The 23,281-nt window shown below is 38.8% G+C and overlaps 1 protein-coding gene across 5 annotated transcripts in view; it reads left to right on the top strand.

The window, feature by feature from the left end:
• Window positions 1–23,281, top strand: part of unc13bb (unc-13 homolog Bb (C. elegans)) — a 162,822-nt gene that overhangs the window by 86,409 nt on the left and 53,132 nt on the right. For 3 of the 5 annotated variants that reach the window (XM_037547064.1, XM_037547063.1, XM_037547062.1), the window contains exons 1-5: window positions 9,380–9,646; window positions 15,652–18,172; window positions 18,346–18,368; window positions 20,131–20,177; window positions 20,817–20,895. In XM_037547064.1, coding sequence (XP_037402961.1) covers window positions 15,763–18,172; window positions 18,346–18,368; window positions 20,131–20,177; window positions 20,817–20,895 — 2,559 coding nt within the window. In that variant the 5' untranslated portion in view covers window positions 9,380–9,646; window positions 15,652–15,762. Of the gene's footprint in view, window positions 1–3,114; window positions 3,418–3,744; window positions 3,836–9,379; window positions 9,647–15,651; window positions 18,173–18,345; window positions 18,369–20,130; window positions 20,178–20,816; window positions 20,896–23,281 lie in introns of those variants that run through there. The other 2 variants (XM_037547066.1, XM_037547065.1) reach the window with 2 other exon arrangements.

The raw sequence follows: 23,281 nt of genomic DNA, 5'->3' as shown, positions 1-23,281 counted from the left end.
TCAATTCTTGGTGGAATCCTTTCAGGCTCTAGTGGTAATGAAGGATCAGCAAAAGGGCTCCTCTCAATGTTTGGCGGACAGAGCTCTGAACCAAATGCACAGACTTCTGCTCAACCAAAAGTAGAGAATGACACCCCGCAAAACGCACAGACTAGGGCAACCCCTGAATCAACTGCCCCCAAAAATGAACCATCTAAATTGCCATCAACCAAAGATGTGACCTCAATGCCTCCAGTTCCTATCTCACAGCAGCATATACTTCAGGAAGACTCTACTAATTGTATCTCATCAGATAGTAAAGAGTCTAATATGTCTCCAGCTAAAGGCACTTCAAATCAGCAGCAAGAACCATCTCATTCCCCTCCTGTTCTCAGTGGAATACTTTCTGAGACATCTGTTGCAAATGAAACTAAAGGATCACTGTCAGTGCTCAGTGGAGCTAGTCCTCAGCCCAGTGAAACCCAACCTGTACAATCTTCCACTGCTGATTCCTCAGCTGCTCCAAAAGAAGTTGTTGACACTGAATCAACCTCTCTAGAGTGTAGATCAACTTCTAGGGTCACCATCCAGGCAGGTGTACCACCAAAAGAGGAAGCAACATCAAGTTTACCATCATTGTTCAGTGGCTCAGGTTCTCAAAGTGCAGCTTCTCAGGCTGGAACTCTACTTGGTGGAATTCTCTCTGGTGCCACAGGACCAAAAGATGGTCCTGGCAAGGGTCTGTTTTCCATGTTCTCAGACCAGAATGAACGATCAAGTTCAGGAACAGAGGCTTCAGCTTCTAAAGAACTACCAGGGAAAAGTTTGTTTTCTATGTTTGGTGGATCAAGTCCACAACAACCCACACCTCCAACTTCATTACTGGGGGGTATTTTACCTGGTGGCACAACTGCTAAAGATGCTCCTGGAAGAGGTCTGCTTTCCATGTTTGGAGGTGCTAGTCCCACACCCGCATCTGATTCGACAGGGCCAACATCCAAACCACCTGAAACTGAGGGTCTTTTCAGCCTGTCCTCATTATTTTCAAGAGGAGATGCCCCAGAAGATAATAAATCCAAGACTGGAGGATTTGGCCTCCTGAACATGTCATTTATGGATGAAAAGAAACCTGAAGTATCAAAATTTCAGGATGTGAGTACTGGACATCATGCTGCTGGAGCAGATCATAAAGTAGCTCCACCAGCTGATACTGTTCCAGTTGATATTACTAAAAAAATGGAAGGTAAAGAAGAACCAGTGACAATGCAAGCACCAGTGGACACACTAACACACCCTGAGACCACCCGTCAGCCTGAGTGCTCAGGACCCACTGAAACTGAGAAAGTAACTGTTGATGGAAAAGATATTGCTGTAAGCCACGACATAAGTAGGCCTCTTATGTCTGGAGAAGTAGTTAGTGATGCTCAGTCATGCTCAGAGCAATGTAAGAAACAGGAACAACCACAAGATATAAAATCCAATGAGACTCAACTTCAGGCTAAACGAGATAATGTGACACCACCCATAAGAGCTGAAAATAAGCGAATACCCCCTGAAACTGAAAAGTCTGTGTTAGACTCATCAGCTGAAGTGGTCTCTGGGTTCATGTCTAAAATGTTCTCTACTACCAGTGGACCACCCAAACCATCAGGTGGACTTTTCTCTCAGGCACAATCTTCATTTTTTAGGTCACCAACATCAGGGTCTCAGACACAACAGAAAAGTTCACTCTTTGGCTTTCCAAGTAGCCTACCAACCGAGTCTTTGAAAACTGACCTCTTTGGTATGTTTAAAACCCCTGAGGCATCCAAACCAGCAGAGGCAATGCCATCTTCTACCCTCACCAGTCAGTCTGCTGTGCAAAATCAAAACATAACTAAAGATACAATGTCCTCTCTAGGGGATGTAACTTTGCCTGAAAACAAAAATGATCAAATCAAAACAGAATCAGAATTAGATATATTGGCTACATCTGCTCAAGACTCTATTAAAGGTTCAGCAGCTACAGTTGTGAATCCACCTGATGTTAGTCCATCTGCTGGAACTGTTAATAATGAGAAGGTCAATGAATTGATACATGAGAAGCCAGTTGTCATTGTTGGAGAACCTGAAGATAAGACACTAAAGTCAGGAGCTCCAACTGAAAGTCCTAAGCCAGCCCAACAGCCTCTGACATCAGTGCCATCTCAGCCCGTGCTTGGCATGGCTGGCTTATCAACTGCAACAACTGGTTTCCTTCCAGGATCTGTAGATGTTGGGAAGTCTTTTGGATCTTTGTTTTCCTCAGCACCCAGCATACCAAAAGGCCTCCCCACGATGGCACAGACAGATGGTGGTGGACTTCTCTCTGGCTTTAAGTCATTCTCAACAGGTCTGTTTCAGGAAGAGAAGTCAGCTACATCAAAGGAAGAACCAGCAACAGCTTCTTTGTTCGGAGCAAAAATAAATTTACCATGGCAAAAAGAGACAACAGCACCTCCCAAGCAGCAGACTCCCTCTGTTGTCACAACTCAGCCTAAAGCCCAGGACAATCATGTAAATAGTATAGAAAGTGCTCCTGGTGATAAAGTAGATCCTAGCCATTTGGTCTCAAAGGCAGAAAACTGTGACAGTGAAATTAAACATGAAACTACATCCGGCTCAGAGAAGATCTCTCAAAAGAATGAAACTCTAGGTCCAGTAGGTAACTTGGCAGAACCCTGTGTTAGTGTCTCCACACCTGACATAGATCCTCCATCCCAAAAAGAGCAGGAATCCCAGGTCCAGCCCCCACCCTCTGCAGATCTCTCCTCAGGATTACAGCAGGGAAACAAGGAGCTTTTGAGTGCAAAAAGGCTAGTAGCATCATAAATGGTCTCCAAAGCAATTTATGATGAACTAACTTCAATATTAGCATCAAAAGATAGAAATAGTTGTGATTATTGCAATCCACCCTTTGGACATGTCATCAAACATGTTTTTAATAGTGTATGTGTCTGTATCTGTGTGTTAGTGTTTTACTTCCATACTTTTGCTCTCCTGTCTCAATACTTTCCCTATCCCATAGCTTTTTAGCATTGTTACCAGTATTTGTGTGACTGTTTTAAAACTATTTTGTGACTTACTGACCTTTTTTTTTCTTCTTCTCTAAATCAGCCCGGCAGACAGTAGTCGTTTTGGCTCTTCAGGGAACCTCAGTCAAGCCAGTTCTCCACTCAGCGAGAATGGCCAGGAGAGTGTTGCATGTTCGGAGCTAGAGGAGTCCCAACACTCTTTCCACAATACAGGCTATCGTCCAACCACAAATGGACACCACCCTGCCAATGGTCATACCTCCTGGGGGGAGGAGGAGGGGTTGAAATCATATCAAGAGGCTGGAAGAGGTGTTAGCAACACCTTAAAGAAAGACAGTGTTCCTGTTCCCCAAGTGGAAAAGAAGCCAGAGAAATCAGGGAAAAGGTAAGGATGAGCTGTCCAGCAAAATCCAAAAAAAATTTCGCACCTTTGGCTGATATTACAAAAAAATGCTAATGTAACATTATTCAGAGAAAACAAATCCTTTTTGTTTTAGTGATAGCTTTGGTTAATTATAATAACTGTTATGAAATGCAGGGTTTCAGATCACACTATAGGTGTTGACATTGTACCCTTAAAGAATGCACTTAATCCTGTATTGCTCTGGGGCGTTGTCACTGCAGTTGTGCATAAAAACAGCTTTGAGCAATCATAAGGACGTTATACATTTCTGAAAATTAGCTACTCTCATGGCATGTGCGTTCATTTCAGCTTTCAGGATGATGGACCACCTCTGCCGTTCTCCCCATCTCGAGTGCGCTGGCTGAAGGCCATCAACAAAGTGAGAGTTCAGCTTCAGGAGGTATAGTAGGGACCTCATACCATCCATCTCCTTTGTCTATTCCTATTGCAGCTTATCCTTCTTCACAAGCAGACCACCTAAAAGTAGTTTTATCCCTGATATCTTATCTCTATTACCTACATCCTACCAATACACTCTACTGAAACCCACATTTTAATCTTCTGTTATTGGTAAGTATGAATCACACCCACTTCAACTCACTCATGAGTCTGGGATTGGTTGTCTTTCACCACGTTATTTTTTGGATGGCATGTCTTAAGTCAATTCAGGTGGTTTTTAATGTTATTCCTTAATATAACTTGTATACATTGGAACAAAATTCTTTTTAGACCCAGTAGTGCAGCATGGAGCAGCAACAAATAGAGGATTGCATATGTAGGGCATATAGGGAAAGTGCAGATATAGGACAGAGTGAAATGAGAGTGGAATATACCATAAATACCCCAAACAGTGAGACCTAGGGCAATAAATACACACTTGGTTCTGACTAGACAAGTAACAAAACACTCATATACATGGACGGGCATCAAAACAGCATATAAATAGAGGAACTAGTGCAAACATTGTCAAGTATGAACTGTACAGATGATTGGGATAAACGTGCACCATATCAGCCTTTAAATACTTTAAATTTAAAGTTTAAGTGTACATTGATGTATAATGGTTGTGTGGTCAGTCTATGATAGACAGTGGAAAGGGTCTAGTTGAGTCCAATTGGATGTTGCATCAGTGCATTCATTAATCTGACCATTTCGAGGACTGAGCGGTTGCGGCATCTGGTGGTGGAACGGTCACTTCGGGACATTTTGCCAGACGACAGGAGGGTGAAGAGTCCATAAGACGGGGTGAGAGGGGTCGTCCACTATGGCCACATGGTCAGCTGTTTCTGATTTATGGATGGCATATTTTTCATGGTTAAACAGGCACTTGGAATTAAGCACCAAAGTCGAATCTCAACACCAGAATAACATTGTCAGTCAGCATTGTTGACATTGTGACAGTAATACTAAGTGCAGTTACATGAAATCAATAATCCGATACCTGCAGAAAATCAGATTTTGTCAGTAATCTGATCAATGCGTTTATATGCACTTGAGTAATCAGATAATTGGGAAACTCCATGTCTACATGAGCCAGGCATTAATCAAATTTCTGCTTTGTAACCAGCCAGTAAACGTGACGGAAAATTCAAACTTCATGCTGCAGCTTTCTTTTTATTTTTATTTTTTTAAACATTGCACTGCTTTACCTGAAAATACGAACATAAATTATCTAGAAGATGAAGAATAATTAAATCCTTCATTTCGTCAAGCATGTAGTTGGTTCCAGCATCACTCAAGGCAATGCTGTTTGCCTATTTCAGGTACCGTGGCCTGTTTTGCACATGCACAGACTGAGAAAGAAATCCGAGTTTACATGCACTGAGGAATCTGATTACTGAGTAATCCAGCTCCCTTTATCCAATTTCTTGACCGGATTCCTAGATCTTACTCTGATGTAAGCAATCAGAGTGCCTGGTTGCATGACCATTTGAATAATCCGAAAACTGCAGAAATCCAATTATGATCAGATTATTGAGTGCCTGTAAACATACTCATTATCAAATATCCAAAGTGTAATAACCTTGTCCTCTCAAAAATGTACAATATGAGCATTTCCTGCTCTCAAGTGCCAAATTAGTCAATGACGATGAAAACTGAAGTAGCTCTAGTGCCCTCTTGACTCTTCTTGACTGGAGCTTCTTCACAGCGCAGATCAGTCAGTCTGGCTAAGAATGTGATGTGTGGTCCATTCCGTCAGACTAGAAGGACCCAGGGCATGGTTGTTAATCTTTGGCTTTGATATCAGTCAGGTGAAGCCACTCCAGACCCCACAGCACTAATCTGCAAAGGCCAAGGTCAGGCACTCCTGAGATGCTGTCTAGCCATCACTGATAAAGTCTAGAGGACTAATTAAACAGGGGGAAGCAGGAGGCTGGAGAAAGAGAGAGAGAGAGAGAGAGAGAGAGAGAGAGAGCATGTGTCTATGCGTGTGTGTTGGGGAAAGAAAGTTGTGCTAAGTACAAGTTAGAATGTTATAAACATCCTGTAAATGGCTTGGATTTGCACAAATCATGCTTTGCATACAGAGTTATGTTGCTGTCAGAACAAAACTTTATATCTTCAAAATGGTAACTGTACAGGAGAAAGAAGAAATTGACTGTAGTTGAAGGTAATGGAAAAAGATTTTGTCCAGATAATTTTGGTAATTATGTTATAAATTATGACATTTAAACACAATACATAGGTACCTGGAGCTTTCAAATTGTGCAAAAAAGTGGAAAAGGATACTTTTTTGTGACCATTATGAGATCTGATCCATAGTCATAATATGGTTTTATTTTTAAGCTCATTCACATAATACTTTTTTGAACACAAGCCCTGCCCTTCAAACAAGACAGGATGTGCTTCTTTCATTTTCATTTCAGTCGATGAACATGAGACAGTGAAAACTGAAAGAACTTGAAAGACCGAGCCTAACGATAATCATCAATCCAATCAGGTTTTTTCTTCAGAGAGAACGCATCATCTATTTGAATTGGTCAGCTGTGGATGGCACTCTTTTGTGCTCGTTTAACGCAAAAATTGATGTTTTTTCAGCATAAACTTACAACTTAAGAACACAAGTTGCTACACAGTCTCATGGTGCATGTGGTCCTCAGAGAACAATAAAAAATACTATGCAAGTTGTGTAAATGCCCCATTTGTCACCTAAGGAGGCAGTACAGTAAGATGGTAATAAATTAAATATAAAATGTACAAAAAGATCTTCAACTTCCAACAGCATATAGAAGTGGTTAGTAGTGTCAAAAATAATAGTGAGGTCAGAAACTTAAAAGCTAATGGTAAAGACAAACAAATCCAATGTCACAACTGATAGCAACTGTTGCCCCAATGAATCATCATACTGAATTGTGAATCAGCTCACAATTGGTTAGAATGAGAAATAAATATAAAAATATGTGATGTACAGTATATGCTAATGCAAGTTCTCATTTTTTGGAGGTGAAATTCACATTGGATGCTGCAGTTTAGTTCATTCCTGCCAACAAACTGACTGTTAGAGCTAGGCCTGTAGTTAAGGCTTTAAATCTTGGTCAAAAAATGCAGAACATACACTTCTGTGATAATGCTATTTTAAGCTAGTGCTCTAAAAGTATTTCTTATAGTATATTAGTACTAAGGTGATGCTTGTGCACTAACATATATTTGTCCTTGTATGTAGCAGTTGAACAGTGATTCGGTGGTATATAGCTGCTGTTGGTGTTGTTCATTCCTGACAGCTGCCTAAAGCCTGGTTAGACTACAGCTTGTCCCAGACATTGACATATCTAGAACTTTGGTAATTCCATATTTTTCTCACAAAATTGGTCCCATTGTAAATTAAAATGGGATTCCGCTGTCACTTCTTGTTTATGTTGGTAGCTAATTGAGAATGTAGGGCCTTTAGTTTAGCTCCTGAAATCCTAACCCTGGGGTTGGTGACCCAAATGTTGGAGCCATTTTGTCCTTTTAGTAAAAATCAGACCGCCTTGGGAGCCACATTTTTTGTCCATTTTACTGCAAGTATGACTCAATTGGCTGTAAATATGTCTCAGTATGTGCTAACGTACTAATATAGGCTAAAAATACAATAGGAACAAAAATACAGACTTACTTTGCTCTGGTTTTAGTTTTAGCTCAGCTACAGCCACTTTTCTCGCCTCTCTAGTTACTGCGAGGCTAAAATCAGCTTCTTGTTCAAAATTTCTTGTTCCACCTTAAATGGTGGAAAGTAACTGAATATAACCATTTAAATTTAAATAACAAGCTGGTGATAGTTGCTGACTTCAGGTTTGCAACTTTGTAGTTTTTTACATCAACTTTAGTGTTTCTGCTTGCAGAATAAATGTATTAGATCATCTTGAGTAATTATAAAGGCAAATAAATACATTTGTCTCTGAATTGTGTTCATCTTAAATCTTTCTCTTAGCCTTTTTGTTAGCTACTAGCTAGGCAAGACTAGCAGTCTGCATGTCAGTCTTTAGGGTTAAAGGCAGGGAAATTAGCAGTGATACATGAACTAGAGCATTTAAGACCATTTATTGTTAAAACTGTGGAGAAAAAGCATAGGAGAGCTTGTTTCGCTGTGTCTACTTAGATACCACTAAAAAAATCTTGATTGGATTTCCATCGCTTCCATCAAGCATTTTGGGATTTCATCCCTTTTGTTTCCAACCAAAACTTAGCAATGAAGTAAGAGTATTATTGCAATATTTGTAGATAGAAGGCCCTCAGAGAAGCGTAGTCTGATATTTACATTTAATACTGCTGCTGACATTGATTAGTCTGTATTCCTCTTTTTCTTGCTCTTACTCACCTTAACAGTTTCTAATTGTGGGACCAAGCCTTCTGTGTCTTTGTTTGGCTGAACATATGTGATTCACTGGGGCTTAAATTAACCCCAAACTGTGATGGCAACACGTGACAGAGTGATCGCAAATGAGCCTTGTGAGCCTCTTAAAAGACAAGCAGAATATCAAAATATGAAGTCTTACAAGACTAGAGAAGATGTTGAACATTGTTGGACTATAAGAACAATATGTAAGTCTTGTCGTGGTGGGCATGTGGCATTAGAGAAAAGTTTTCCATTAATATTATTGAGTTAATGCTAATTAAGCTCTCTTATAGACTGGTCTTGCCTTGAGGCTCCATTATGGAGATCGCTGGTGTGAGGGTTGTTTGACTTGCCTGCGTAAATGCCTGCTAATCGAATAGAGTGGGAGTGAGAACAGGCATGGTTTTAGCACAGCATACGGAGATATAAATTTTGTCATGAAGGACATAAAGTGGCACTCAAAACACAAGCCTGTTGCCTTAAAAGGCATTAATGAAGCATGAATCATTCCTTCAGTGCGCCGTCCCGCTGCCACAACTGGCTAAAATACAGATTTATACCTTTTTAGCTTAACAAAAGCAGCCTTTTGCCATCTTAAAAGATGGTGCTTTCATTTGAGCGCATTGTTCTTGTCGTAGTCATGGTTGCATGAAAATGAAGCATATTTTTGCTAACTTGATGCTTTTTCATTTTTTTATATAATTTGAAAATACCAGCTGCTCTTCCCTCTATGTCAAATTGAATGATGCTGTACCAAACAATTAAAATTAATGTACGTTAGCTTGCGTTTCATTGTAAGAATGTTTATTGCCTTTTTTTTTCTTAGATACTCGTAACGACAGCACCGATATGTGCATTTGTGCAGTGTCCTTAATGTTTTATATAGGAGTCAAAGGAAGAGAGGGAGCGGGAGGGAAGGAGAGAATGAAAGAGAGCGAGAGGGAGGGAGGGAGCCGATAAGAGAGTAGAGTGTAGAGGAATGGAGGAGAGACAGAGCGCTGGCATTTTGACAGTTTCAGATTAGCTTTGTGCTGGAATACATCGCCAGAGGACAGAGGGAGAGAGAGAGGGAGAGAAAGGGGAGAGAAAGAAAGAGAGGGAGGGGGTTAGAGAGAGTGAGGAGGGAAAGATATTAGACTGTTACAGTGTCATGCCAGTCTGGACAGTACCACACTCAACTGTATTTCACTGTGAAGAGGGTTGCCAGACCCTGCCTTTTCAAGTTTGTTTAATGCCAGAAGTCAGTCCCTTCCGATCTGAGACAGATTTTGCTCATAATGCTGGAATTTATATCTCGGCGGTACTTTCATCACACCTGACGCTCTTCATTGTGGATCGGATGGTTCTCTGAAAGTGAAGCGTGCCTTTTCTTGGTGCTTCGACGGTAAACGCAAGGTAAGATTTGTTATTTGTAGTTTTCTGTAGGTTATTTTTTATGATGTAATAATACATAAAGGAATAAAGGTTCCTAATGGTTCTTAGCTTTGATGCGCTGTTTTCAAACATTTCAGAAAATGTTTAATTTGTATCGAACTTTTACACCATGTGGACGTTCTTTAAACTTTAAAAAAGCTCCTTCATCTCATTTATGGCAGTGGCTCTTTGAAGACCCCAATGTTTTTAGATGGTTCTTCAGTGGATGGCACTTAAAAGAGCAAAACAAAAGTTTTTTTCTTTGAGTGCCTCAGTCACACGAGAACCTCCAAGGTTCCCGGAGTGGTTCTTGGCTTGGACATGCAGTTCTAGGAATAACCTTTTGTTGGTATAGAATCTTGAAGGTTCTCACATGACCAGGGCACTCAACCTTCAAGGTTCCTGATTGGATCTTGGTTTGGATGTACAGTTCTAGGAAGAACTGGCATAAAACCTTTACATCATATGGAGTTTCTTTTAAGCATCACACTCACATCTCTTTTACAAATGTGACTCTTTAAAGAACTGTCTGATAAAGAATTCCTTATAGAGCCAAATGTGTTTCTTCATCGGATGGTTCTTTATAGAGCTAAACAAAAGGTGTTAAGTTTTTGTTTGAGGACATCAGTCATGCAAGAACATCTACATGGAGTAAAAAATCCCAAATTGTTCCTAGTTTCAGCATGCAGTTCGAGGTGAAGACTTTGATTGGTATAGAACCACATTTGGCTCTTTAAGTGATGGTTCTTTAAAGAACAGAACAGCAGATCAGTTCAGTTTTTGTTTGAATATGTAAATCATACAAGTACCTCCAAGCTTCCCAAACAGTTCTTGGCTTGGACTTGCAATTCTAGGAAACGGCTTTAATTGCTGTAGAGATTGCACATCATGTGGAGGTAAAATGGTTCTTCACACTTCTGTCTTGTTTACAGAAGTGTCTTTATAAGGGACAGTTTATCAAAAGGTCCTTTAGGGAACCCAGTGTGGTTCTTCTAGGTCATTGCTTCAAAGAACCCCTTTGGTGCCTTTATTTTTTAACAGACCTTATGATGATTTGTACAAAATTATGACTCATGAGTGGAGGTGTTCCCTTCTCATCAAACTGTTAAAAACTAGAAATAATGTTTCTTGAAATAGTCACATGGAGGCTTTTAAGTGGTGAGTCAAACTAATTCATGTGTTTAAAACAACACAAATAAAGCAATTCAGCATGTCTAAAGTGCGTGTAATCATTATTGAGCATATTAAGGCATTTTCCCATTAAAAATGACCAAAACCCTCATCATTTCCTTCCAGTCGGTAGGGAGATCAGCGTTAACTAGGTTAAACAGGACAGGCCACCAAGAGCTGATTAACATGATTTCTCAAATGGCCCAGAGTCTTTTTCACTGTGACAGAACTCTGACCTAAAAACAAGGCTCAACTTGTGCCAGGAGTAGTGGAGTTTCCGATTAGGAATTTAGAAGTGTTTCTCTCTCTGTCTCTGGAATCATACTGTAAACAAAGTAGAGATAGGGCGTATTATGATACCTGTGAAATAGCGAGCTAATGGCTGTGCTAAGCTTTTAAGCATGTATTCTTGGTCAGACGGGCTTAAACCTCAGATAGAAGGGGTGGGATTCATGATTATCATTATGTTATAATCATAATTATCATGTTATGACTCACATGGCATCCTGATTTTTCATTGCCAGTAGATTTAGGATGTACAGGGAAATATTTAGGTGCTTAATAAATATTCATTTGGAAGATTCAAATAATCCAGCCATGTAAAATGTGCTTTTCAGTCCATGTTCATGCACACAGTTTACTGTTTTTAATATTCTGATGCATTTATATGACTGTAAAATGGCAAGCGACCAGCTCCTCTAAGCCTTTAATCATCTATCATTGGTAGCCATTTGTCTGGCAGGCTTTCGTACTGAATGTGTGATTCATTCATTTCTGTTGGCCAAGCAAACACAGACGTCCTGTTCTACTCTGATACTGGGGTTAAGCTTCACACTGAGGAAGTGGGGTTAGTGTGAGTTTTACCTCGAATGACACTCAAGATTTTAACCCTTTATTGTTAGTTGATTGTAGATATAGAGTGAAACACTGGCCTGTATTGAATGTGGATTCAGAATGTTTCAGTACAGTTTGTGTAAACAGGAATATCCCTCAGTGACCCAAATTTTGTTATTGTATTTTTTATTTTTCTTATTGTTTTTAGAAAGTCACCGACCAAGAAAGCGTGATGTTTCTTAAGCGTTTCTCGTTGGGGTGCGTTTTGGCGAAGTATTTTAGAATATTTCTCAATATAAGTGAGTCTGTTACACACAAAACTGTATATATGCAAGTAATTTTCATACAGTAAAGAAATTAAATGTTTAAAATTTCTATTGTAAGTATCTCCTCTATGCCTCGACATACGAACCCAACTCACATAGGGCTTGGTAATTACCTAATGAGCTGGACATAGAGTAAATGGGTCTGGTGTGTATAATTCTAAAAAGTGGTGGAAATGAAAGACCATGGTTGCATTTATGCAAACCTCACAAAAATGCCTCAAACTTGCATATCTTTAATATTTTCATTGTAATTGTTTATCACAAAACATTTTTGGTAATGATGTGGGGAGAAAAAAAATCTAATTTTGTAATAATGTATACATCTGTAATAATGTATAAATCTAAATCTGATTTTGCCATGCTTTATAACTCAGACTATAATTCCCTAGACCCAGATTAAGCCTAAACTGAAACTAAAATTTCCACTGGTGCATTTCCAATGGCGATTGACCATTTAGTGTAATTTAGTCCAAGCCTGGGCTTGATATGCCCAGGAAGCTGGTCTGTAACTGTTTTTCACCACAAATAATGCTATGATATAGAGTGTAGACTGTTGGGAGATTCAGACCTAAGCATGAATACAGTGCTTTAACCTGTTGCAGTTTTGGCACTGAGGGATATCATTTACTGATAAAACGTTTTGTTGACAACATTTGGAATCAGCAACAATATTTTTAATGAAAATTAAACCGGCATCATGGTGACAAGAACTGGAGTATGATATAGACAGCCCTGATTCCAGAACAGACACGGAATGTCTAGAAGAATATCATATATAAGGTCCCATTTCAAACTCCAGGCGCCGAGCCAATGCTTGCCCTTGAGTGCCACCACCTCAAGCGCACGTTGCTGGAGTCACAGTTATAATCATGTCGGCCATTGAGTGCATTTAGGAGCGTAGCAGGACCATCTCTGAATTTCAATGACCACCTCGTTGTGGAGTAATAGACATTAGCTGTGCTCGGAATGGTCGCTGGAGCACATCACGGTTAAATGTATTCCATTGCTTGCTTCAGATGATGACTCACAACTAACTGTGGTTCTGGCCAAACCGCTGATCCACCATTAGCATCAAAAGGACATTGGAGGCTGCTGTAGAGGACTGCATGTGGCCATCTTCTTTTTCTATTATACAATAAAATACTGACATTTTGTTTGCAACTATGGGTACCTTTAGGTCTCAGCTGTGGATTTGAGTAAATGCTGAACTTTTTAGCATAAAGCACAAAGTAGCTCATTATTACATAGAAAATGAAAGCTACATTTAATAAGTGCATTTAATTTATAAAGGCTATTTATGTCAAAATGCCAGTTTTGTTGAGAAGTGCGTGACTGCAGAGCCGCAGATTTACACCCACAGTTTCACTCCATCGGTTTCAGGCCAGGGGAACACCTGTGCAGTAGGAAAGCGCGATTGTGCAATGTAAACAGTCCTTATAGGAAAGTTGAGTGATACGAGCATCCCATTCATATTTCAACGGCTCTGATGTCAACACTGGCTGTGCTGTTTGTATGTGTCATCATATTACCATTCAGGAAGGGATACCTGCCAATATATTAATCAACCTTTGGTAGCCAATTAAACTATAAGCCAGAACATATTACAAAACCATCAGAAACTGATATTTTTTCACCAGGGATGTGTTCAAAAAACCAGTTTGTTTTAGCCTAATGCTTAATATTATGCTCAGTTTAAGCTGCTTAAGGTAAAGCTTTATGTCTGCACATGCAATATAAGTGTATACATAATTAAAAGTAAGTTAACTGAGCTATATGTCTACATAATCCATTCGTTTATCCAGGCAACATAAGCTGTAGTTTGTGTAATATTAACCCTGTGAATCTCTATATGCGTTCAAACCAGTTTGTTATAGCCTAAAGCTTAAAATAGGAAAAATATTTATTAAAAACCCACATAAAATGACTGAAATGTTGATAAGCCTAAAACTTGCTAAGAAAAAAAACAAACGAGTGTCTGTGCATGCGCTGAATACTACCGACTTAAATCTTGTGATGAGAAACTGCTGGTGTGAAACTGTGGTTCTGTGGCTCTGCAGATAGGTATTCTCGGTTTTGTTTATGTCCCACATTTGAGTTCAATCTTAAGATGCATACAAGCAATCAGAAAGTTCAGTTATGTTTATTGAATGCATTGGATAAATGTAAAAATTATACATCAAAATGTAATAATGTTTTAAATTAAAACACTGCAACGCTTAACAAATGGCAGTAAAGTAATTCCAAAGCCAAACAAATCTAGCTTACATGGAACCATAAGATAGCAAAAATTGTGTTGCTGAATTCACAAGGATACATAATATGATTTCATTTTCAGATAATATTCAATTCATTTCATTTCCAAAATGGTAACTTGACAGGAGAAGGATAAAACCTACTTTACTTTTAAGGCAAGTCAATAGAACCAGACGTTTTTCCAAGTCTTTTGCGAAATACTACATTTTGAATTAGTCCTTTTAAAACAATTTGGCATTTCTGTTCATTTCAAATATATTAGAAGTTGTGCGCTAAAACTACAGTTGTACACCAGGCTGCACACCATTTATATTCAAAAACATTGGCAAAGTAGCAGTCAACAAGAGCAGTTTGCAGGGCTTCGTCACACATATTAGATATTAGCTTTTTTACCAACAAGGCTGATGAAGCGTGTGCAAGAGGGGTCACAATCCCATAAATTATTCTGCTGAAAAAAGACCAGCTAAATGTGGTGTCACCCTGTCAGGCTGAGGAAATGGTAAAGCAGCCATTAGACCCAGCAGGCTTCTGGGTAACAACTAAATGACACATGGTGCACACAGCTGGATTGCATTCACATAGACACTGCCTCATTCTAAATAAGAATTACCCAACGCATGTGTCAAGCCTGTACACACTTTCTTGGACTCATATTTATAAAGTGGAGCACATACAAACACTTCAGTGTCTGCTGTTTCTCTACTATTTTGCCTGTATTTTGCTAGTGTAGACAACATTATTAGTCAGAATCTGCTTCTGTGGACACGCAAGCAGATTATTCATATGATGAATAGTTTAATGCATTATTTCTAGCATTCACATTTAAATATGTGTGTTCAGAGACAAAGACAGATTTAGCATAGTATTAAAGTGTAGACACTTTACTGAACTGGACACAGACAAGATAATTGAGCTGTTGTCTAATTGCCATGTTATCAGATGCCTGCTGTATCATTTCAGTGAGTGAGTGGTCACTGATTTAAGACCAGCTTTACAGTACCCGCCATTTGTTCCTGAGTGACAAAGGATGGTTTTCCAATAGATAAAATATGAAGAAGTTTTGTTGATGATCCTTAAATATCATTGAGGGGTTTACATTACATTGACCAACTGTTTATCTGTTTTCATCAGACCTAGCAGTAATTAAACATCAGTCTTTTAGGATTCCTCAGCATTAATTACTGGATGCCTTACTGTTGAATGTGAATAGTTTGGGGGTGTTTCTCAAGCAGTTTGATTGAGAATGGAACATTTCTCATGTCCTAGTGAGTCAATGGCCAAGTCCTCAAGATATGCCAATTCTTCTCATTTCTTTCATTGTCAAATATTTTTGACAAATGGAATCTACTGTGTATGATTATTCTGACAGCATATAACTGAACAGGGCTTATTTATATGTTACAGGTGACATTTGCAAGTGAAAAACAATTTTCTATGACCTCAAGCTGATGGTCAATATGTAACGATCATCTGACCCTAAAGTGGTCAGTACCCAAGGGAACCTGAGCCCAAGGAATGTTATCCCTAAGTTGTAACAATGAACAAGATGAGACAAACGAAACTGGCATCTTCCTGCCGAATGTGGCCAAGAGAAAAGAAGTGGGCAAGAAGAGAGCCCAGAGCCCCAATGTTAGACGTGGCCTGCGCAAAAAGATCCAGAAATGTCTTAAGGGTCCAGAGGAGCATGACCTTCAGCATGCCAATCCAGAGGTGGAGGAAAACATGTTCACCTGTGAAATAAATCAGGAATCATCTAGCCATGAATGTGGTCTTACCTCTCTGCCAAATGCTGAAACTGATATTAAAGTGGACAGGAAACACTTCACTGAGGAGACGGAGTTGAACAGAGAAGGTGCTGTCAGAATTCTTGGCCAAGTGCACACCAGCACCCCTCTGTCTGGCTACAGAGACTGTGTAGACAAAAGATCTAAGATGGAAGAGATGGGAAGACCTGCCAAGGAAGAAGGAGGCAAAAGCAAGGAAAAAAGTTCCAGCACCATAGTGGAACACATTTTAAAAGAGCTTCAGGGGATTAATAAAATTCAAGAGGAGATCTCAGACTTGAGGCAGTACTTGACATCGGTGAGTGGCTCTGTTGATGAAGTTTCCTGCTGTGTGGATGCTGTGCTGATGGAAATCGAGGAGCTCTATTCAGCTGGTGCCATTGGTCACCCCTCACCTCGAAGATTAATGACTCATCACAGGAGCTTAGGCAAACAGAAATTGATGGTGGCCACCCAGAAGAACAAAAGTCCCATGCAGAAGCCTGTGAAGTCTGAAAGGAATGAGACCCCTTTTTACCGTGATGCACCAAGAAAATCCAAATTGCATGAACCTGAGGTTTCAGATCACTCAGATGAATCATCTAGCAGGGTACCTCCTTCAAACTACTCCAGTCATGACAGGCTTTATGCCCAGGACTTCCCGAGTATGAGTTCTTTATCCTCATGTCACAGCTCCAAAAGTAGAGGCCAAGATTGTAGTTACCTTTTAAGGGAGAGAGACCTACAAAGGGAAGGCTGGGGTACATCAAGCATGCCTTTAAGCACGAGTGGAGAGGGAGGGTGGAGTGGAGACACTGTATGGAGTGAAGAGGATTACTGTTCTTGCCAGAATAGTGCAGATGAAGTAGAAGATGTCAGACAACCTGATACCTGGTGTAGATACAATGGTGGAGAGACTAGTACTCCAGGCCACTCTTCCCGAAGCAGTTCTGAGCATCTATCCTTATTGTTTGGACACCAATACAACTCCCAGTCCAGCTTGTCCAGTGTGGCAGACTGGAGGCTTTCCAGGAAACAAGCAGTGCCTGATACAGATTGTGATTGCACACCAAATTGCCCATATTCCCGGAGTTCAGGGTACCATACCATGGATGCATATGCTGATGAGCTGTGTAGTGGTCCATCCAGAAGCCTTAGTTGTTCCACTATGGGACTGAATGATTATGACAATGGCTGCCAAGAATTGCACTCTTCTTGTGAGCACTGCCTTTGTGTCGGGCATGTTGACGTGGATTTTGCAGATAGCCCAGAGAAAGAGTGGTCTGAGAGAATTTGTGTAAGCATGCCTGATGTACAGTGTGATCCAGATTTCTCTGAAAACACTGATACAGATGGTTCCCAGCCACCCAATGTCGGGATTGATGTTGTACAGATTAGTAAGGCCATGCTCACCTTTCGGTCTGCTCTACGTGGAGCTCTGAAAAGGCTTGAGGTGGTCGATCCTCAAGGTCAAGATGAGAATGTGTTGGATATAGCCTCTAGTCCTGACAAACTTTCAAATGATCTTTTGGAAGTTGAATCAACTCTGGATGGATCTGATTCGGACCGTTTTATGCCGTCAAGCTGTGAAACCTTGGATCAAAGTTTGTCACCTGAAAAGAGAGGCAGTGCCTGTTTTCAAGGAGAATATGACGTTAATGATCTGAAATTACACATGGACCAATCAGGTGACTCTCAGTTGTTTGATTTTCTGGGATCAACTTCTGGAACTGCTTCTCCCTCTTGTACTCCAACGGAATACTACTCAATGGACCATTCAGTCAGTGCAGAAGAACGTTTAACTGAACTAGAGGTTTCTCATGCAGACAGTTCTCCTGACCTCAGCTCAGAGAAAGTGGACCCCAGTTCAGGAACAGTAGAGAGTTGTCATGAAGAGCCACTTCAAGCAGAAACACCACATGTTGCTTGTGAAGGCATTGAACCAAGATCACTGAGCACTGTCCGTGAAGCAGAGGTTGAGGTAAATCAGGCAGAGGATCGGGTAGACCCAGACAATGACAGCTCTGAACAACTAGACCCTCACCACCAGAAGTGCCTTGCCAATATCCAACGTGTTCTCAAGGAACAGAGACAAAGATATAAACTGTCGAGGATTTCTAGTGGATCAAAGCGTACTTTTTCTGAGGAGGAATTCAATCCAGGTATAATTTGCATGATCGTGTGATTTATATATTTAAAAGGAAGAACTTTGAAAATCTTTCTAACAAAACTGTTACTCAAAATAAGGCTTGTTTCTCTTGTTTTACAATTGTTTACGTTCTTATGCATGATCTTTGCATTAAACATGACTGTTTTATTTTAACCTGTTTTACAGAGGAAAGCAGAGAGGATGAGCAGGTCAATTTAAAACATTTGTTCTATTTTTTTTCCTTTTGTTGAAGTCGTGTTCTTAATTTACGTCTTGTACTGTTTTCAAATGTTCATAACTGAAGGCATGATCTACAACATTGCATGTGAGGAGAACAGAATATTCTCATTTACAGTTGTGTGAAATCAGCCCATGTTATTGTTATGCAAGATTTCTGTGTTTATGATGTAAAAAAATAGGAATGTATTATTAGCATAAAATATTCAGCTTGAGATGTCTTTTTGTTTTGTTTGTTGTTGACTCTAACCGTTCTTTAATCTAGCTCAGCCCCATGGTTATTTTTATTTAATTTTTTATTCTTTTTTGTTTAATCCATTTGAAAGATCAGCCCTTGCAGTCTTGCAGCATGGTTGCCTCATATGAGTGCTTCAAAGCATTGAGAGCTCTACAGTGGCACACCATTTGGGCCTCCAGCTATCCCGCTTTACCTCCATTTGTCTGCTCCATTCGTCTAAGGTTGAATGTTCAAGGCATTGGTCAGATGGTATACCTTGAAGGAAAACATACAGAGGCACATTTCTCAAATGTGTACCAGAGTTTTTATGTTTTCCCCCCATAGTTGTTGATGCACAAGTAGTCAGTTTGATATTTGGTTGAGATCAAGCATATAAACAGTGCAAAGCAAAAGAGATTTGAAATGTCTATATAAGACCGTTATCTGCAATATCTTTTTTTTTCTCTCTTCAAATATTTGAGACTTAAGAAGTCTAATTATAGGTAATGTGTATTTGTGAATGCAGAGTTACAATGTTCTTTCATTGTGTGGGTTTTATTTGTAAAATCTGTAGCATACAGCTGTAGCTGGTGTTTATATTATATATATATATATATTAAAATGCTTGATTTGCAGTCAAATAAACACAGTTGTTATTATCATCAATAATATCAGTTACAGTTACAATAAAATTATCAAATAACAACCAATAATACTTACAACTTTACATGGCAATGCTTATAATGAAAAAAGGAATGTAAGACTGATATAAACAAATGCTGCAACTATTATTGTTCCATTTCAAGACTTTTTTCCTTTTTTTTTCCTTTTAGTCTCTTGAATGTTTTCATTTTTTTGGCTCACTTTACAAAATATCTGCATAAATCAGAATGTGCTTTATGTACATCCCTGCATATGACAAAAATTGGGGGGTGTCCTTTGCCAAAATATGGAAATAAGATACATGAGCACTCATTTCAGTGCACTGAAGCTGATTCAGTTGTGCTTAAATCACCTGTTTCAAAGTCATATAGTAGTTTCATTAACCAGATATGGAGTGGTTCATACATCATTCAGGGTGGTCAAATCTGCAAAGTATGATAAATAAGGACCATTGTGTGTAAATGTCCTAAGGCAAATTGTGGGAAGTGTGAAAAGCAGCTACTTCAAAACCTGGACTGAAAAGTTTAGATTAGTTGTAACCTCATATTGGGCTGCAGTTTTTCAGTTCATTCTGTGTGCATGTGCGTGTTTGTAGAAGTTGCATATTCTATATGTTTATAATCTCTACAGCTGGAAGGAAAATTTTTGTCCCTGTGTTATGTTCAGAAGTCCTTTAACTTTTGACTGCTTCATGAAAGTGGTGAGACTCAACCAATTGTGTCTGTCATTTATCTTAGCTCTTGTTATGTTTGCACATTTTCTAATTTAAGTATATTTGTTCTCTCTCTTCTCTTGTACAAGGACACGTTAACAATCAGAAATGTTTTTTGTTTTTGTTTTTTTTACTTAAACAGGGTCGGCAGAGTGGAGAGAATTCCAGACATGCCTGGATTAAAGCAGGGTGAGTTCTTCCAACTTGATCAACACTTTATTGTGTTGTTATATACTCTTATTTTTCATCTTAAAAACTGAAGATGATGTGTCTCGAAGGTGGGAGGAACTCTTAGAACTGTTGCAAGTGCTTTAGGGTGGATTTTTTTGATGGCGGGGTTGTACATTTCTTTGTTTTATATACCGTGTGTGTATGTGTGTGTGTGCAAGTTGCTGCTGTTGGAACAAAACCTTTTCTCCAAAAAGTATACAGGACAAGGAAAATCTTTTTTAACTCTTGATGGAAGTAAATGGAGACATTTTAGACTATTTATGTTTGTCTATTCATCATAAAACTTTGACGCAACTCAAAGGGCAACTGCCTTCTTCAAATTCTGATAAATAACAAAAATGGAGATACAAGGTTTTGTCCCAACAGCAACTCTATATATATATATATATATATATATATATATATATATATGTATGTATGTGTGTGTGTGTGTGTGTGTGTGTGTGTGTGTGTGTGTGTGTGTGTGTGTGTGTGTGTCACGATTCAGGACCAGTGTTCCAGTAAATACTCTATTAAAATCTTGTGTAATCAGTTGTTTATGATGAGCCTCTACTGTTGTGTGAATGTGAAACTCAGAATCTGCACTGTTGTCCACAGAACTGGGAGTGGCCTGTTTGGGATTGACAGCATGCCTGATTTACGGAAGAGGAAACCAATCCCACTCGTTAGTGATGTGGTAGGTATTCTTCTGCGTTTCTCTGTCTAGGAACAGGGAACACAACAAACTTGTGTTTCTCAGTGTTGTTTTTTTTATATTAAAAAGTTCAGACTTTACGTCTGCTGCATTTGAGTGCTTTGTGATTAATTAGGATCTTGATTCCTTTTTTAAAGGTAAACAAGTTTTTTATGATTTTATAATTTTATTATAAAATGATAATGGAATTATCGATCCCAATCGAAAAGAATCTTTTACAAATTTTAGCTCAGATTCACTAAGCAACATATATCAGTTTTGCACTTTTTAAAAATGTCTATGTATTAAATGACTAAATGTGTATTGCAAACTCTGAAGTGCTGTGTGATTATTTGGGTAAAATGTTTGTAAGTAATAACTGAATTAAACTGAATTTTACTGATGTCACTTATAATAACCAGGGAGTTAAAGGTATTCTTAAAAAAAAAAACACCAGATGGTTCTTTAAGGGCTTTTTAGTAAGGAAAAGGGGTTTACATAGAGCCATGAACACCCAAATAATGATCTGCATGATTAAAGGGGTTGTGTGGTGGGCTGTAAGATGGTTTTTAAAAGGATTCTATGTAGCACCCAAAATGATGTCAAGCTTGTAACAATAGCAGAACCCTTTTGGATGCTATATAGAACCCTTTTCAAAAAGGTTCGAACCATCTACAGCACATTTTCCATCAATGATGCAAGGAACCCTTTAATCAAGTAAGGTGGTCTTTGAGTGTTCATGTTTCTATCTAGAACTTTTACTAAAGAACCCATGGAGAACTGTCTTTTTTAGAGTGTGAGATAAAAAGGCAGTACAAAGACACTTGAAGACATCGAGTCTTATTTAGTGTGTACCTGTCTGTTACTTGTGAGCAAAACTGAATAAACAAATGATAGAAGTTTATAGTTTGACTGGGTCTTTAGCATTTAGTTAGAGATTGTTTGGACAGTGTGTTAACATTCATTGTATTTACCACCTATTTAATCAATTCTGAAATGCTTCTGTCATTTTTCACTTTAATAGAACTTGTTTCATTGTAATTTCGTTTTTTTAATACTTGCCTGTTTTTACCCAAAATAATTAAACAGCACTTTAGAGTCTGTGCCTCACATTTACCTAATTAATAGCTAGAACCTACAGGGCATTCCGGTGTAATTGAGACCTTAACATTTCAGTGTAAATGTAACCCTGGATATAATTAGTTAGAAGTTTGGAGTTTGTTCCTCGTACTTGCCCATTATTGGTTTGATTTTTGTTGTCCAGTATTTTACATAAAGGGTCAGTTTCCTGGACAGGGATTTTGTCTTGTGCTGGAATTCACTGCACTTACAGTGGAGTGTAAGAATGTTTTGTAGTCCAGGACTAGACTGAGGAGTAGAATGGTTAAACAGTTAATAGTAATAGGTATCAATAATAATTCACTGTTCTTTTTTTATTATTATTATTATTTATTTAAACAAATTCTGTGTGCATTTTGACAAGTTCAGGGTGATTAAGCCAGCTTAAATATTTAGCAAAAAGCTTTCTTTTGACAACAAGATAATTCATGTACAATACTGTGCAAAAGTCAAGGCACCCAAGAAAATAATATTTAAACAACTAATTATCTGGACTGTAAGTGTTTATTTGCTCAGAAAAAAACCACAAATATTTCAATAAATACAAAGAACTTTAATACAGTAAGTAGTGAATTTGAGAGAACGTGTTTATTTCACCCCCTTCTCCACCAGCCCAGCATTATTTGAAGTTATCTACCAGTATCTGGTGTGGCTAATGAATGCTACATTATGTTACACTGATGGAATTTAATAAATTTGTGTGATGGCTGGAGGTAGGGCTGAATGATTTTGGGGAGAATATGTAATATTATGACTGCAATTTAAATTCCAATATTTGAGATTCAGGCCTGGTTTATTTTGGCCACGAAGACCAGAATATCCTGTTTTTTGGCTTGAAGCTTGACCCCCTGAACAGTGTGCCAAACTGGCAGTAAATTGTGATTGTCATGTCACAATTTCTTATTAGGTTCAGTTTCCCCTCTGAAAACTTAAAGCAGCGCTTTTGCTGTTGCACACAGTTAAAAAAGAGGGTTCTTCAGTAAGGACATGCTCAGTAACCCATTTGCATGCATAAAAAGTTATTTGCATAATGAAATGGCTCTTTATATTTATCGAGAATGGGTTCTATACGGTTCTACATAACACGTTTTTGAAAAGGGTTCTATATATCAAACATGTTCTTCTCTTGTTACAAGCTTAACAGTAGTAGAACCCTTTTTGGTGCTATACATCTGATACATCTGTACTATCTGTCTGAAGAACGATTTCATCATGCTAAGAATTTTTAAGCATGCTGTTTGGTCTTTAAGTGTTCTTGGCCCTGTATAGA

This window comes from Pygocentrus nattereri, chromosome 18 (genome assembly GCF_015220715.1).
Source record: "Pygocentrus nattereri isolate fPygNat1 chromosome 18, fPygNat1.pri, whole genome shotgun sequence".
NCBI lineage: Eukaryota > Metazoa > Chordata > Actinopteri > Characiformes > Serrasalmidae > Pygocentrus > Pygocentrus nattereri.
The sequence above is the reverse complement of the archived record's forward strand: the minus strand, read 5'-3'. Positions and strand labels throughout refer to the sequence as shown.